Source organism: Sebastes umbrosus, chromosome 8 (assembly GCF_015220745.1).
Source record: "Sebastes umbrosus isolate fSebUmb1 chromosome 8, fSebUmb1.pri, whole genome shotgun sequence".
NCBI lineage: Eukaryota > Metazoa > Chordata > Actinopteri > Perciformes > Sebastidae > Sebastes > Sebastes umbrosus.
The window spans coordinates 10,047,289-10,063,686 of NC_051276.1; the positions used below are offsets into that span (position 1 = coordinate 10,047,289).

Consider the following 16,398-nt stretch of genomic DNA (forward strand, 5'->3'; position numbering starts at 1 on the left):
CCATCCATATGGTTACTATCCATAAATTAATTTTCAATCATTCACAGTCCGGTCAGAGATTCAGGTGTGTTGTGCTAGTAGCGGCTAATGTAGCCTGGAGCCAATAGCCTCATGCAGAGATGTGGAGCCGGCTACAGACGTCTGTAGGGCCCAATCTTACACCCGGCGCAAAAGCGGTACACAGCACAGCGCAACTTTCAACACTAAGTTTCAGACCCACGCAGCTGTCATTTTCACAACCAGCGCCCAAGTTGTGTAACGGCCGGGACACACTGGCAACGTCAGCAGCGTGTGGTGGAACCTCTTGCTTTTTATTCCGGTGCCCATGTTAACAGATTAGAGCAGCCACACAGCCTGCGTGAGCAGAGCAGTTCGGCTGCTGCGCGGCTCGGCTGCTGCTGCGCGGCTCGGCTGCTGCGTTTCGGATGCGTCCCTTCCAGACATGGACTTGTGTCATGAGCAGCACATTTCCTCTGACCGTCTCACACTCAGCGGCTTCCCCCACACATGATTTTTCTAACAAAATGTGTCATGATGAGTCCACGAGGGCTGTTTTTACGCCGACAGTGCACACACGAACAGGCACGGCGCCAGGATTTCAATTTTAAATGGGCCAAAGTCCTTTCATGCTTGCGCCCAAACTTTTTGTCAGTAATGTAGGCTACTACTAATACAATTTACAAGGGCGTAGGTTTGCATGTGGAATATTTTGACGGCTGACTTGACCGCAATAAATAAAAATGGTGAGGACAGGGGTGAAACCATCCCACGGTGTCATGTTATTTTATTTAGTTAGTGCTGTTGACTGTACTGTAGGTCAGGTGTCGGGGTGGAAGTGTAGCTTCCTGCGGCGCTGTCCGTAGGTAGGCTATATGTTGTACAACATACCCATTAATGCAGCAGTAATCCAATCATCATCTTAGTGAGTGCTTTTATTTTTCATTAGTACTTTTACTTTAGTATAGGAATTTGAATCCTTCCAGTGGTTCACTGTACTGGGCAGTACGATCGCTAGTGGTACTTTAGTTTACTTTATACCAGTGCCATTCATTGTCACTGCTTTATACCTTAATGTTACCTTTCTGGTGTAGTGTTGTTAGCTACTTCTGGGTCATTTTTAGAACGACAAATTTAATATTGGTATTTTCTTGGTACGACTGCAGATTCCCATCAAGATGTCGACTTGGTGTTTCAGGGACTTAAGACACTCATTGCTTTTCACTGGTAATCATGAACAAAGTAATCACTGCATTCAATGACTCATTCTCTTGATGAATGGCTCCTGTCCTGAGTGAAAAAAAATAATACATATAAAGATAGATTACAGATATAGATAGATAGATATTGAGCAACATACAGCATTTCAGTGGATTTAGAGTCACTGGACTCATTCTTTTGGAGAGTCTTTTCCTCTTATATGCCTCCATCAGATCATCATGATGTTCTATAATGCACACAAAAATGTTGTGTCACTAAAAGGTGGTTAAGCTCTATTCAGTGTGACTGTGTACAATTGTTTGATGCTGCATTCGTCTTGAGAAAAGCACGACAGACGAGCACTCGTTCAGCCCACTTCCTGTCTGTCTTTACACCATACCAGACTGTTTTGGGTTTTACATTTGCCTAAGGGCGTTTCCACACCTTTTTGACAATTTAACTAGACAGTTTCAATTTGACAAGACAAGACATTTTAAATTTGACAACACAAGACAGTTTCAATTTGACAAGACAAGACATTTTAAATTTGACAAGACAAGACATTTTAAATTTGACAAGACAGTTGAAATTTGACAAAGACAAACAAAAAGAAAAGAAAAAAAAAAGAATAGACAAATAAATACCTAAACCTAAATAAGTAAACGTACCTTGTTTAGTTCAGTTGAATCGAACCCTGGTGCGTTTACCCTCTTGGTGCGGTTCGTTTGGGCAGATCTGAACACAGCAATCGCACTCGGGTGCGCACCAAAACAAGCGAACCGAGACCTCCTTGAAGGGGTGTTCTCGGTTCGCTTCCAAACCAACTGCGTTATGGTTCGGTACGCTTCATTTATGGTGAGAACATGATCCGACCTCGATCCGGCCCAACTGGAGAAAGCATTGCGCCTTTCTGGATTAAACCAGCTCCGGTAGCAAGCTGCGCTGTGCATGTCAACACCAGACACCAGACAACATTACTACAAAAGAGCCTACGCTTGCCCTCGCTATTCACATCAGTACTAAACAGTTGTAACGTCAGGCTGTGTTGAAGACAATGGGCATACCTGATGGATCTTTGGAAATATTTTCGGCCAATGAGCATGTCAGAGTTTAGGAGGGTTAATGCACGCCTCCTCCTGAACTGTCTTGATATGCGCCTTTGGCGGCTCCAGTGCATCAATACGTTGTTTTCCAGTCGCAGCCGTGCCTCATTTTCAATCTGTATCGTTTGCCTTGAGTGAAAAATTGCTACGAGGTAAAAAAAAATAAAAGATGACCAGGGCCAAGATCAAGCCGCGTAGTTGTCCCTCCATTGTTGCGTTCTGGGAGTCTGCTCTTCTTTGATTACTTCTGGGAGTTTTCCAGCATGGAAATTCTGACCAAAAGTTTGGTCCGCTCTTAAATGCTGTTGTGTGAACACAAACCAAACTCGAGGCAATATGCAACATGGTAACAATTTGGTCCCTGATTCAGACCAGAGCAAACAAACGGCCCTACTTTCATGTGGTTTGATTCCCTGTTCACATGGTGTTCAGGTTCTCTTTCCCTTTCGATAAAGGTTTGTACATTTCCTCCAATGAAAAGGAGAGGAAACTGAATTAATGTTCACTATATCCCCTTGCACTGTGCATCAAAAAGATCCCCTTAACCCTACACAGCATAGCTTTCCTCTCAGTATACACAGAGGACCCTGTAAGAGAAGGAAAAATGATATTTTCCATATCATTATAATTGATCTTGACCTCGGTGCAACAGATGAGCAGAAAGCAGTACAGTCAGCCTGAATGCAAAATTCATGTCTTATCTTAAAGGCTCAGAGGTTTCAGCCTCCTCCCTCCTTATCATCAGAAACACAAGTTGCAGCAGTGTGCCGGGGTAAACGGTGCAGAAATTCTTCCATATGCAGTAGACTCTGTGAGTCTGACGCTGAATGACTATGGAAATAAAATAGGTAAAAACAGAAATGTAGAGTTGTACTGTAAAATTTAGAACAAATTGTTGATGAGCTGCAGTCTCTATTTCCCAGTCTGCCTAGCAGCCCATGAGACCATCAGTCACCTCAACAACTGAGTCCATCGGACCCATCAAGTCTACGGCTTTCACTCAAACTGCCTTCAAAACTGTAACACCATTTCATCTACAACTCCGAGTTAGCTTAGCATCACAACCGACAGACATCAACACTTTCCCAGTTGAGGTGAGCCCACTCCTTCCTGTTGGGCTGCATATCTGTGTGCTGCAGGCAACTGCTCATTAGATATTGTTAAACTGGCTCATACAGGAGGATGAGGTTAGCTAAAACACTGTGATGATGGCTGACTTCATGCAGTTTGTGATGAGAGGCTTTTCGCATTAGTTTTCCCCCATTATCCTGCCGCAGCGCCTCACAGCAGAGAGGACACTTGGAACTGTTATTCACGTTGCACTACAGCAGAACAAGTGGATCCGTCCTCATTCAGCCTGAAAGCACTTCTACTTGTATATATCCAAAGTGACATGTGTGTAACAGCAGAAGAGGTTTTTATTTACATATTTTGCATTTGCAAATTAACTAGGGCCCGACTTCATTTGGTCATGGAAAGGTGGAACTATACTGCTTCAAATCAATCGGTTGAATGTTTCAGATCAAAACTACCCGGTAGATTTTTCAATGTGTTTCACGATAACTACTTTTGTTGGACGATATATTGTCCCAGAAATAATTACAATAAACAATATTATTGTAATTTGGAGACCACTGATATAATGATAATATAAAAGCATAATAATGCAAGTACACCCTTTCAAAGAGCAATGAACTTTTAACAACAAATACAATAAAACCACACAACCAAATCAATAAATAAATTGATTCTCAGGTTCTGGTAACAAAGATGTTCAATGCCCAAGTCTTCTAATGGTATGGAGGACTCTCGCTGTTTATTCTGGCATCATGTCGGCTGACATGTTGGAGACATTCCGGTGTAAACAAACGTGCATGTAAACACAACGGGCAATATTGAGGTCAGCAAAAATGAACGAGGTCATGTCCATATATAGTGCGATAAGTGCAGTGACATAGGATCTGGCTCACCAGGTACAGCGTGTACCTGTAAGGCTGAGTTCTTACCTCAGAGGCCGGAGTTGGAGTCCGACCCGGGGCCCTGTGCTGCCTGTCATCCCTCCTCTCTCCCCTGCCTTTCCTCTCTGTCTCTCTCACTATCAAATAAAGCAGAACTGCCAAAAAATAATCCTGAAAAATGAGGGACTAAAGTCTTACCCAGCATGCACTGAGCGACAGCAAGGAAAAACTTGGACAGGTTGTCTATTACAGAGGTAACACAGAGGCTTTACTGTATGAACAACCATTCACACACCTGTTTCGACCTATGACCTTATGCTGCCCTCCCATTTTAGTTTGTTCCATTTTGGTTTTGTCTCTCTTAACTTCCAGTCGCTAACGCTGACTATACATAATAAACACATTAGACTCATTTCACTCACACTACTATAAACTTCTCAAAAGTTGGAACACGTGTCCACATTTATAGGGAGGATTGAGGCCACCGACGGGTAGCATTCTGTGTGTTGCTTTAGTTGCACTTAAAGGACAAATGAAAGAGAGATTGAGGCAGCCAGTGGTAACGCAGCAGGGTTTAAACATTAATAGAAATGCAAAGTTCAACAAAATTATTATAAAAACTCCATTACGGGACTTTTATGGGCTATTATCCAACTATTCATGTTGTTTTCAAGATTCAGGTGGTTCACAGCCACCTCTGTCTCTGTTGTTGTGGCTACGATCATGTCACTGATGTGACTTAAATGTGACCAAAAGTGTGCACACCTGGTTAAAACCTGTGATAAAACAGAGGCTCTATTTATTTACTTGAGTATTTTCAATGTATGCTACTTTATATTTTACTTCACTGCATTTATATTTGCATTCATTCATTTCATTTCAAAAATGTATTTCGAACATGTAAAAGAAAAAAAAAAGAAAAAAGAAAATTATCATAAAAACAAGTGGGCAGCCAGAAAAAAAGTAATATTTACAGACAATGGAAACATAAGCAAAATAAATTGTCAAACACTTGATGCCTTGGTTTATATATTCGAAAAGGAGTGAGAAGAAGTACAAACTTATTTAATCCCAAGTACCCCTTCTCCATGAGTCATTCATTGATAATTAACCAGCTTCCTTATTGAGCTAAACAACATATACTCTCATGTTCCTAAACTTGTCTAAATAAAATTGTTATTATTACCTTTTATCTCTGTCATACAAAAATATAAATTAATTACTGATATAATTATCCTTATCGAAAATTATTTGAGGATTTGATAAGGATATAATAAATATATATATATATAATTATCCTTATCAAAATAGGTATACTGTACTCCCACTGTATATATAGAGTACTGGCTCCATGTCTGTGGGCCGGATGGATGGTGTCTCTGACTGGAACATCAGCTGTGGCCCCGCCCACCTGATCCAGCCTACGTCACTGTCATTACCTCTAGTCGTCACACCTGCGCTACACTTTGAAAGAGAAGCACACGCGACGCCTGTCAACAGCATTTTGCCGCAAATAAGTGAATGTAATGAGTGATTTTAAGTCTGTGGAGTCAGTCATCTGTGCTAAAGCATGACCGGGTTCCAGACCCACGTCGTTATGGTAAGTTTTAAGCGTCTTTCTACAAGTTTGCCGACTCTTTATCCATCTGAACTTCCTTCATTAGTTGAGATCAGCTCTAACTCTCAGCCGGTGTTGCGGTTAAAGGCAGTATGAGGTGTTCTCTCACACAAGTCATTTAAAGGAGGATATATTACTGTAGGATTGGTGGCCACGTTTTGTCGAATTAGACTCAAATAAATTGGGTTTGGGGATTTTCCGGATTGCTAGTTTGTGTCTATACAAGCCTGTTGGCAGAATGTCACATTTACCTGTCAAAGTCTCTGTTTGTGTGTCTGAGTCCAGGTGTGACATTCCTCAACAAGTAGCTCATTCATTGAAGCTCTTTGTCATATGGACAACTGCTGGCTTTAAATGAACAATTAACATTGAATAATGAAACAAACAAAAAAACTAATAAAAGCTGCATTATGCCCTGATTAGGGTGTCTTCCTGGTGTATTGCCCCAATCTCAATGTAATATTGCGTCAATTTGAAGGTGCTCTTAGGAATTACCACACATTTCCTAAATTGGGGGGCAAACTGTATTTTATGAATTTTTAGTAATCTGTCTTCAATTCGGCTTGGTAGTAATCCGCCAAAAATGGCTTTTACTCACTTAACATGTCAGTTTTTAACATCTGCCTTGCCGCACGTATCCCTCCACACGCTCTGACAGCGGAAGCGACAGAGAAAGTTGAAATTGTATCAAAATAAAATGCTTGGGTTGGGTTTTTTTTGGAGGGGGGGGGATTTTACCCACTCATGTCTCCTAAATTCAATTCAATTCAAACTTTATTGCAGACTCAAGGTCCAGATAAGAAAAAAAAAAACACAACAACAATACATTACATATAAGACATTACAATACAGGAAGCACTATAAAAAGTCATGATTAAAAGATTAAAAAAATCCTAAAGATTAAGAAAGTTTCTTAGATATTTCTGCTTCAGTTGTTGTGAATGGAGGTTTGTATGATTTTTCACATTCATGGAAGACAATATTTTAAGCATGAGATTTTAGTTTCATAATAAAGGCAGGGGAAGTAAAAACAGGGACATGTGTGTGTGTGTGTGTGTTTGTGCTTGTTGGGAGATGTCCTGCATGTGATCTTTTAGCAAAGTAGGGCAGGGTGGATAATGGGTGTGGACAGCAATCTGGTCTGTGATTGCCTTATTTGGTTATTCAATCTGGCCAGGTAAGGCTACAGTAAGTGTGCTGTGTTTGTCCTCAGCTGACTTCCATGCTCAGAATATGGAGTTATGGAGTTGAAGCATGTCTGAAGGAAATCCCCACCTGCCCCAGCCAGCCATGCTTGTTGCCTGATCAGAAGTGCGTTTATTGGTCGGGCAAAGTCTTAAGAAATATTGCGACATTTTCACCTTATCCACAAATACTAAGGAAGAGAGAAATATGACTCATGATTGTGTTATTTGTTTGGAGTATTTAAACTTTAGATAAGTATTCCTCTGTACACAAGTAATTTCCTCTAAGCGGAACTGAGTCATTGTAAGGAGCAGTCTATGAAGGATACAAATATTAATGATTAAAAACACAGTCAGGGGGGGAAAACCAAATGAAGTAACTCTAATGGCTGCTACATTATTATGTAAAATACTAATATTTTATATAGTGGAGACAGCGGTATTGTTCCTCAAGTTTTGCTAAATCAAATAATGCAGTAATTATTTCTGAATGTAAAAAGGGATTTATAGCACCTTTTTATAGAACTGACAAGGAAATACAAACAAGTGGTTAGGGCTGCAACTAAAGATTATTTTCATTACCTATGAATCTGCTGACTATTTTCTTAAATTGATCGATTAGGTGTTTAATCTGTGAAATGTCATAAAGTGGTGAAAAAAGCAGGGCTGCAACTGAGGATTATTGTCATTATTGATTAGTCTGTCAATATTTTTCTTGATTAATTGTTTAGTCTATACAATTTTAAGCAGGAGTTGACACATTTAAATGTCTTGCTCACAAAACCCCAAAAGGTTCAGTCTAAGAAAAACAGTATTCAGGTTTTCGAGCTGGAGCCAAGACATTTACAGAAGTCTTTGCTTAAAATGTTTTTAATATCACCAGTGCTTGAAGTGGGAACAAAAATAGTGTCAGTAGTCCCCTTATTCACATGATGGCGTATGGATCGGTCGGTATCAGCAATCATTATTACATCTGAATTTGTCAGTGCATAAAAGATACTCAGAGATATTGGGTTTGAAGCTCCTCCCTCAAGAAAATTTGAAGGTTTTTGACTTAAAACTACGCAATTTCACATCATTTTGGACAATTGTTATTAAAACAGATAACACAGAAAAAGCTTAAAGACAACGCTTGCTATAGTAAGATAATTATTTTATTATTTACACACATCACAGTCTTCGCCTGGACATTTCATTCTTCTACAAATGTTTGCCCTGTAAAATCATATTCTGTAAATCAAAAGAGCAGATTCATTAATTGTATTTGTTCACAAATATAAAAAAGTTATGATGAACAATTCACTAATTATTTTACAAAAAGGACGTGAGTATTGTATTGATAAATTACAGCACCCTCGTCTGGCGTCTGCTCGTCCACACGCTTCAGGTTCTTTTTATGTTCATATTTGCAAAAAAACGCTGCCGTTATGAATCTCCCAGAGAACCTGATATGGAGACATCCCGGTACCTCAAAGAGTAAAATGTATACCAGCCCAATTCGAGCACTGCATATTACTCATTTCTTCAAATTGTTGCTGATTCATTTTCTATCAGTTTGCGTATTGATTAATAATCGTTAGAGCTCCGCAAATGGTCAATGAATTGATTCTAAAACCGAAATGGAGCAAACAATAACTACATTATTATGTTTTTAACACATTGACTGTCGTCGTCTTTTTTTCCAAAGGTTTTTTCGGTATTGATCTGGAACCTCAAACCCAGCAGGACACTGTCGGACGTCCACTGCAGAGATGACCTGGAGTACTCCAACGGCAACCTCTGCTGTTTAAAGTGTCCAGCTGGTAAGAGACACTGTGTTTAGTCCACTGAGACTGACGTTCTGTCACCACCACCAGAGCTATGAAGCATGTTGAGCTTGATCATGATTGGTTATTATTAAGCTAGAGTGACGGGTTCGCTTGAAGGGTCAATTAAAAGTGTATGTGTGTGTGTGTTAGGTACTCGTATGCTATCGGCCTGCACCAGATCAGGAGAGAAGGGAAAGTGTGTGGAATGCGATGATGGGACGTTCATTCAGCACGCCAGCGATCTAAAGCAGTGTTTCCCGTGCACATCGTGTCACTCAGGTAATTCTGCTGGATGGCTTTACACTATCGATTGAAACCGCTGTGGAAGAGAAATCAATATTCAACCTTTTCAAAGTGCTCCGAGCATAAACTCAGACTTAACAAGGTGTTTTTCTTGTTGCTTTCTCAGATCAGGAAATTGTAAGGCCGTGTACTCACATTCAAGATGCTGAATGTCAGTGCAGATTGGGAAGATTTTGCGCTCCTGATGAAGCGTGTGAGGTGTGCAGGAAGTGTTCAAGGTGAGTCGATGCAAACCAAACAGAGAACACACCTGATGTTTGGTTCATTCAAAGTGAGTGATGGAAGAACAATTGGAGACCGTTGTTCCTAAGACAATTTCACTCATTTTTAATTCCTTCATGCTTTCAATTCATTTTTTTTTTTGCCAACCTCCAAACTAGGTGTAAACAAGATGAAGAGATAGTGAGGAACTGCACCCATGATGCCAACACGGAGTGTAAGAAAATGCAACCCAAAGATGGCTCAGCCTCAGCCTCAGGTACACGACTCAGTAGAAGCTAGAACCACCTGAAAAGACACCGGTCATCACTGGAGACATGAAAAAAAATATATCCCACATATTCTTGTTTAAAGGTCTGATTTCCAGGCCAAAAATGCATTACTTTACATACATGTGAAGCTGCAGCACCATGAAAGAAACAAAGTATGACATGTATTATTACCATAATATGGTGCTTATGATTGTCATTGTGCTTTTTTTTTATCAGCAAAAGCCTCTGTGATTGTGCCACTGGTGCTGGTTGCTGCCGGGATAATATTTGTGATAATTGTTGGTGTGGTCGCTGTGTACCGACATCGCAGAACAACAGGTAGGTCAACTATTTCTAGGAAATGGAAAAACAAAGTAGCAGTATCTTTGATGTACAAATACTACAAACTGGCTGGGAAATATTTAACATCCTTCATTTCCAAGTACTTTAAGAATAGACTGTAGTTGAATTCCTGCCCTGCCTCCATCAGCACGCACTGAAAGGAACAATGACAACATCAACAGGTGCAGGCCTAAAGGGCCTGGGCCCGCCCACTTGTACAACTGGCCCATCCGAAATGACTACTGTAGGAGAACATGTATTTTCTTTACTGTTATTTTTAATTATTAAAGTTAGCGTTTACATTCATAATAAAGACAAAAATAGTTTCCCTTTCTAAAGACGTAAAAGACGACATTTATTACACTACTATCATGTGAGAAGTCTGGACCAATCACAGCAGGCCACTGACGTTATGATTGGTTCTCCCAGCTTTCATGTCAGTTTCTTGATGCAGTCACTGTCTAATGTTGTAGCTGCAAATGCACTGAGACCAGAAGAAGCTGGAGCAGACAGACGCAGGTAGAGCTGAATATTCCTGCCGGACATGATTGTCTCCATCTTACCTTGAAAACAATAGAAACAATAGAAACATAGATGGTTTCTGTTGAGACAAGCTGATTTTTTGACACCGCAGTGCGCCGCTCGTTCTCCTGTTAAGAGTCAACCCAGCTCACCCAGCAGTCCATCAAACTCAAACTGTCGCGGGTAAATAATAAAGTTTTCTCGGCATTAAAAAAAATGTTTTAGAAAATATTTAAAAAGTGTTATAATCAACCAGACGCGCTAGTCGCCTTCTACAGCATATTATAAGTCATCTCTGTTGTAGCGAAAGGGAGGAATGCAAAAACACTATTAACTTCTGTAATTAAAAGGCCCAGCCAAAATTACTTTGGCCTATCCAAAATTTAAATCCAGGCGCCGTGCCTGGTATGACAAAACACATTTTCATTTCTGACAACCAAACTTTGGTGCACTATGGAACTGCTTGACTGGCTTAAGAAACTCACAATCCTTTATAGCAGTAAATGAAGTGCCGTCTTGGGGCCTGATCTTTAAATCTAATGATATTCTTGTCAAGACACTGGGATGTACTAGTACACCCTGATTCATCCACCAATAGATGTTGTTCAGTTGGGACTATGAGGACATTTCAGGACACAGTCAAACATTTCTCCTGTGTCATAACTTTATTTAAACCCAGTCTCAGAAAAGAAAAGTCTTATTCTTGGTAAAACAAAAACTGAGTTGCATAAGGCAGTTAGATAGTTAGTTAGTTGGTAGTTGTAGGGCTGCACCTAGCCGTTATTTTCACTATCTATTAATCCGTCTATTATTTTCTCGATTAATCATTTAGTCTATAAAATGTCAGAAAATAGTTAAAACTTTCCTCACACCTCCCAACATGATGTCATCAAGTTGCTTGTGTTCCATGAACAAAAACTCCAAAACGTTCAGCTTACTTTCAAATCAAAGAAATACAGGAAATCCTCACAACTGACCAGCTGGAACCTGCGAACGTTTACTTAATTGACTTAAGCAATTTATAAATTCTCAAAATAGTTGCTGAACATTTTGTGTCAATCAACTAGTTGATTAATCGGACAAATTATTTCAGCTGCAAATGGTTCCAGATTGATTTTAAAAGCGATGCCCATGTTGAGGATTATTTTGGAAGGGTTCAAGCACTTAAAGGGATAGTTTGGATGTTTTGTAGGTGTGGTTGTATGAGGTACTTCTCCATAGTCAGTGTGTTACCTACAGTAGATGGTGTTTATAGAAACAGACAGGAGTACAAGCACGGGAGCAAAGCAGTGTACTACTGTGGACGGGGGCAGCAGAAAAACAGATTTAACACACCTCCATCCATCCATCATCTGCAACCGCTTATCCCGTTAGGGATAGATTTAACACACCTAAAAAAATCCATTCAGTTTAAGTGTATGCTATATTTACAATATTTTCACCACTTTACCTCACCGTCAGACAGCTCTTAATATAGAGTACACTTCAACAGATTTTATTTTTTAAGGCATTTAAAATCCGTACCCTCTGCCCCCGTCCACAGCAGTACATTGCTTTGCACCCGTGCTGCTACTCCTGTCTGTTTCTATAAACTCCTTCTTCTGTAACCCTTCTACCCTTTAAAGTAGACGCTTGAACTGTGTTTTTGGTCTCTTATCTGCAGCGATAAACTCCTCTATGGTACTTGTTATGGCTTTAACAGGTCTTCTGCTTCAATGCTGTGGGGAGCTCTTTGTCTTTCCTTCCTCCAGTAATCGATGCACTCAGGTGATACTGTTGCAAATCAGTTGGCATGTTTTATGCAGCTCGTGCTTCCAGAGACACAACATTAGCCGATGTCTACACACATACAGGTTTCATCCACTTTTCCAGTAAGGCATGTTGTCAAGCTCTGGCTAACAGGGCTAACAGGGTCAACTGCCAGAGCATTCCAGCATTCCAGGTGGAACTTTCCATCTAAATTTGTCGTTTAATCATCCGCAATTTATACGGTAATTAGACCTGCGAGACTGTAATTATTAGATTCTCAGGGCGTATCACACAGAAACGTGTTGTGTACTGAATGGTTCAGTATGAGAAGTGACGACCAGTGACGTCACTGCAGGCTTTGTGTCTTTGACACATACAGTAATGGGCAGAGCTCCACACAGCCGTGCCAACCTGCTGCATGTTTTAGCAGCAGAAGGGGTGCAGAAACCTGCCGGACTGGACTGAAAGTGACGGGTATGATGTTGACTGTTTCCGCTGATGATCACACAGCAGCAGCAGCCAAGGTATAGCAGATGATGTGCTAATCAAGCGACAACCTCCGAGGCCGAAGAGTGAAAAACTGCAGTTCCTGAAATGGCCACTTGAGTCTCCATAGACCTCCATGTTAAATGAACCCACTTTACAGCAGAAATAAACATATTAATAATGAATAAATAATAATTAACATATAATTCACCAGTTTAAATTATATTAAGGCTTAATATGTATGCATAATTAAGGGCGTGGCCACTTTGAGTGACAGGTGGGTGCTGCTAGATGTCACCTCAGCTAATTCCTCTCGACCGTGTTTGTGATGTTGGTGCTGCCTTTTGGAGATACTTTCATGCACATAATCGGACAAATGTTATGGCTGCTGTGTGGTTAATTGTACGACCGGCATCCTGTTGGCCAATGTGCTGGCGTTAGCTGATGGGCTGCTGCTGGATGACCTTTGTGCCTTTTATGGTGAATAACGTTAACGTTAATGCACTAATTGAAGGAGCTGACGGGATTGCATTTCACTGGAGTTATAACGTTACCTTGTATGATTTCATGTGATTGATTGAAGAAATCTTTGCTCCTGTTTTTTTTGGTGAGGGAAATTTTGACGTTAGTATTATTTTATTTATATGTTGGCACCAGTACCAACCGTCAACCAGGAGCAACAAGACCACAGGGTTAACGTTAGCCGGCTACATATAGCCTGGCTTGTTAGCCTTAGCTAGCTTGGTGAGGGTGTTTCAGCAACTAGGCTTCATTCAGCACCGCCTCAGCTCCATCCACGCTCCACCCCTTTTTCCCATTTTCCCTTTTTGGATTTGCAGCCAAGATGGCGGTGGCTGGAGCCGCCCACTTTGAGCTTAATTTTTACTCTTCAGAAACCTATGGATGACGTCCAAGGGACTACGTCCATATTGTATACGGTCTATGGTGCTAACACTTCCTGCTGATGATGTTGGAATACGGTGTAGTGGGATAAACTGTTATTAGGTCGGCCTATAATCAACACGTTAAACCGCCGTCTGTATCATCATTCAGACCCAACTTTAAGCTGAACTGCTTCCAGTTGTTGGCAAGTACAATAAAACACCTTTCCATTTGGACTCAGCCATGACGAGCCCTGTGAAGATGGTTTTCCCAGTCTCCACTGTTTGCCATGCTGTTTGGTAAACTCCGCCCAGCACAAACTGGTGCTGCAGGGGTCAGGGGTCAGAGCTGACCTAAAATCCACTGCTTGTTGTGGTCAGAGTTGCTGCAACACATGTTAGAACCAACAGCGAGCAGCAGCAGTTTTCTACCTTTTGCTGTTCTGTGTTGATTTATCCATTAAGATGAATTCAGGTCACACGTACTGTACGTGCTGTCAAATAGCTGCTTGGCGCCTTTGGGGAATTCCTTTAAGTTGCATAATCCTCTCCACTTCCTTTCTTCAGACTCTCGGGGGAATCTATCTAACAGGCTGAAACCTGGACAGGTGAGTCACTAAGCAATAAAATACATTCATATATACTTTAGAATTAATTAAAACAAGTTTCCTCAGATTTTACGGATGGGTTTTAATCAAAGAGTAAAGATGAATACAGCAGCCGGTTCCTAATGTAAATACGAAGGTGTTTTAAAATGACCCTTTCTTCAGAAGGACGTAAAAGATGTCTGTTGTACATGTTCCCCGTCTTCTCCAGCATCCCTTCGACAGCTGTCCAACTGATGAAAGGAGTAACGGAGAAACCCGAAGGCCGAGCTGCTCCAATCTGATCCTGTCCCGGCAACTGGTGAGAGCCAAATCCTCCTTCGGCATGGAGGATGAGCGTAAAGTGCTGTGTGAAAGCCTCAGCAGCTCAGCCAGCAGCTCAGCCAGCAACTCCCAGCACAGTCTAACCGGCCTGCCCTCCTCTGCCTTCCCCGCACCTCCCCCCCAAGCCAGCATCGTGGTCCCCAGGCAGCCCGACAGGAGGGTGAGAGCAACAGCTGCTTCCATCCTTGCTTCCTTCCTTGCTTCCTCCCTTGCTTCCTTCCTTCTCTCCTACTTACTCCTTGTGTGTTTCTATTTAGTAATGCTTTGCACTCTTAACAGCTGACCGGTTACACAGAGGCCTGTACTACGAAGCAGGATTTAGGGTTAGCGAGGTAACTTCAGGGTTAACCCTTCAGGGTTTTCAGTCCTACAACGGTGGTTCACTTCTTACCGGGGTAGATCGTCATGGTAACTCATGCTGAACACCTAACCTGCTCCATGGCAGGTTATGTTCTGGACAAGAGTGACCTGTCGATCACAAGGTAGCCCCGCCCTAAAGCATCCCCTGCTTTATCGTTATTTTAGAGGGTTTTCACAAGCCATAGTCCAATTTGGCTAGTCCGAATCAGAGTGAAATTTATACTTTTGATACATTTTCTATGAGGTGCGAAGGAGCGAATTTATCTTTTTCATCAGCAGCTCTCGAGAGCTGCCACTTCTATACAGGGAATTGCGGTCTATGAAATATTGCTGTCGAAAGTGTTTTCACTTTGACTCTGCACACGAATCCCCTCTCCAGTCTACCTCAAAGTACTTTATAAACGTCACTATATTTGTGGACTTTATTTAGCAGATTCTGTATGATCTGTTCAGCCAGCTTGTTGCACCTGTTAAAGGTTAACGTGAAGAGAGTGATCCTTATCGGCCTGCATTTCTTCCATTCAAGCCTGAAATACCTCTTTGCATTTCTTTATAAATTTATTTGACAAACACATGATTTATAATTAAAGCAAGGGAGCATGGGGTTTCTGGACATGTCAAGTAACTGAATAAGAGATGAGTTATATTCGCCAGGTGTTACAATTGATGACTTCCTTTAATTTCAACAGACTTCTTCGGATATTAATGATTGTTTCTCTCATTTTTCATTCAGGAAGATGAGCAATTTCTTAAGCTTGTTCCTGTGAATGGTAAGGTGTTTTTATTCCCATTCCTTCTCTCAAACATTAGACCCTCCTGATGTCACTCAGGTGCACATGGAGCAGTGTGACATACTGGTACACTTCTGTTAAACCACAGTGGATAGTCAGCCTCAGTTGTTCATGATGCCACACTCTTGTTGGAGCCCTGCTTTGTGATTCAGTGTCTTAAGTCAGGTGTACTTAAGCACAAGTTCTTAATGTTTATAATAAATGCTATTCCTACAATGGTGACTACATACCTGAGTGAGGTCACGAATGAAGGTCTTTATCTTTGATTGCAGGTGAAGAGTCTCTGAGGAAATGCTTTGAGTATTTTGAAGACATAGACTTCAACCACCACAAGAGATTCTTCCGTCACCTCGGGATTGTCGACAACGTGATCAAAAGCAAAGAGCACCTTCTCTACGAAGACAAGATCCATGAACTGCTGAATATTTGGGTGGAGAAAGAGGGCAGAGACGCCACCTTAAATGACCTGCTGAAGGCATTACTCGATTTGAATCAAAGACGAACAGCTGAGACTGTGAAGGAGAAAGCTATTCTCAATGATCATTACTTCAGTGAGAACTAATGAGAGGTGAATTGTTTTTTAGAAAACATGGTCTTGCGAGTAGCACTTATGGTGTTGGTTCATTGTTGCTGAAAGCTTATGCACCATCCAGTACTGGTTGGAGTAGCATCACACACGGCTACTGCCCATAGTGGT

The 16,398-nt window shown here is 41.2% G+C and overlaps 1 protein-coding gene across 3 annotated transcripts; it reads left to right on the forward strand.

Annotated features, from left to right (window-relative positions):
- Window positions 1-5,638: 5,638 nt before the first annotated feature.
- hdr (hematopoietic death receptor) lies at window positions 5,639-16,376 on the forward strand. Of its 3 annotated transcripts, none has more exons than XM_037778860.1 (10): window positions 5,640-5,858; window positions 8,748-8,862; window positions 9,019-9,147; window positions 9,278-9,389; window positions 9,552-9,649; window positions 9,879-9,980; window positions 14,189-14,229; window positions 14,438-14,527; window positions 15,644-15,680; window positions 15,974-16,376. In XM_037778860.1, the coding sequence occupies exons 1-10, from the start codon at window positions 5,829-5,831 to the stop codon at window positions 16,261-16,263; spliced, it is 1,044 nt and encodes a 347-aa protein (XP_037634788.1). In that variant the 5' UTR covers window positions 5,640-5,828; the 3' UTR covers window positions 16,264-16,376. The 3 variants fall into 3 exon arrangements, with proteins under 3 accessions (XP_037634787.1, XP_037634788.1, XP_037634786.1); XM_037778858.1 differs by having other exon boundaries at window positions 5,642-5,858; window positions 14,438-14,710; XM_037778859.1 differs by lacking the exon at window positions 9,019-9,147 and having other exon boundaries at window positions 5,639-5,858; window positions 14,438-14,710.
- The last annotated feature ends 22 nt before the right edge of the window (window positions 16,377-16,398 follow it).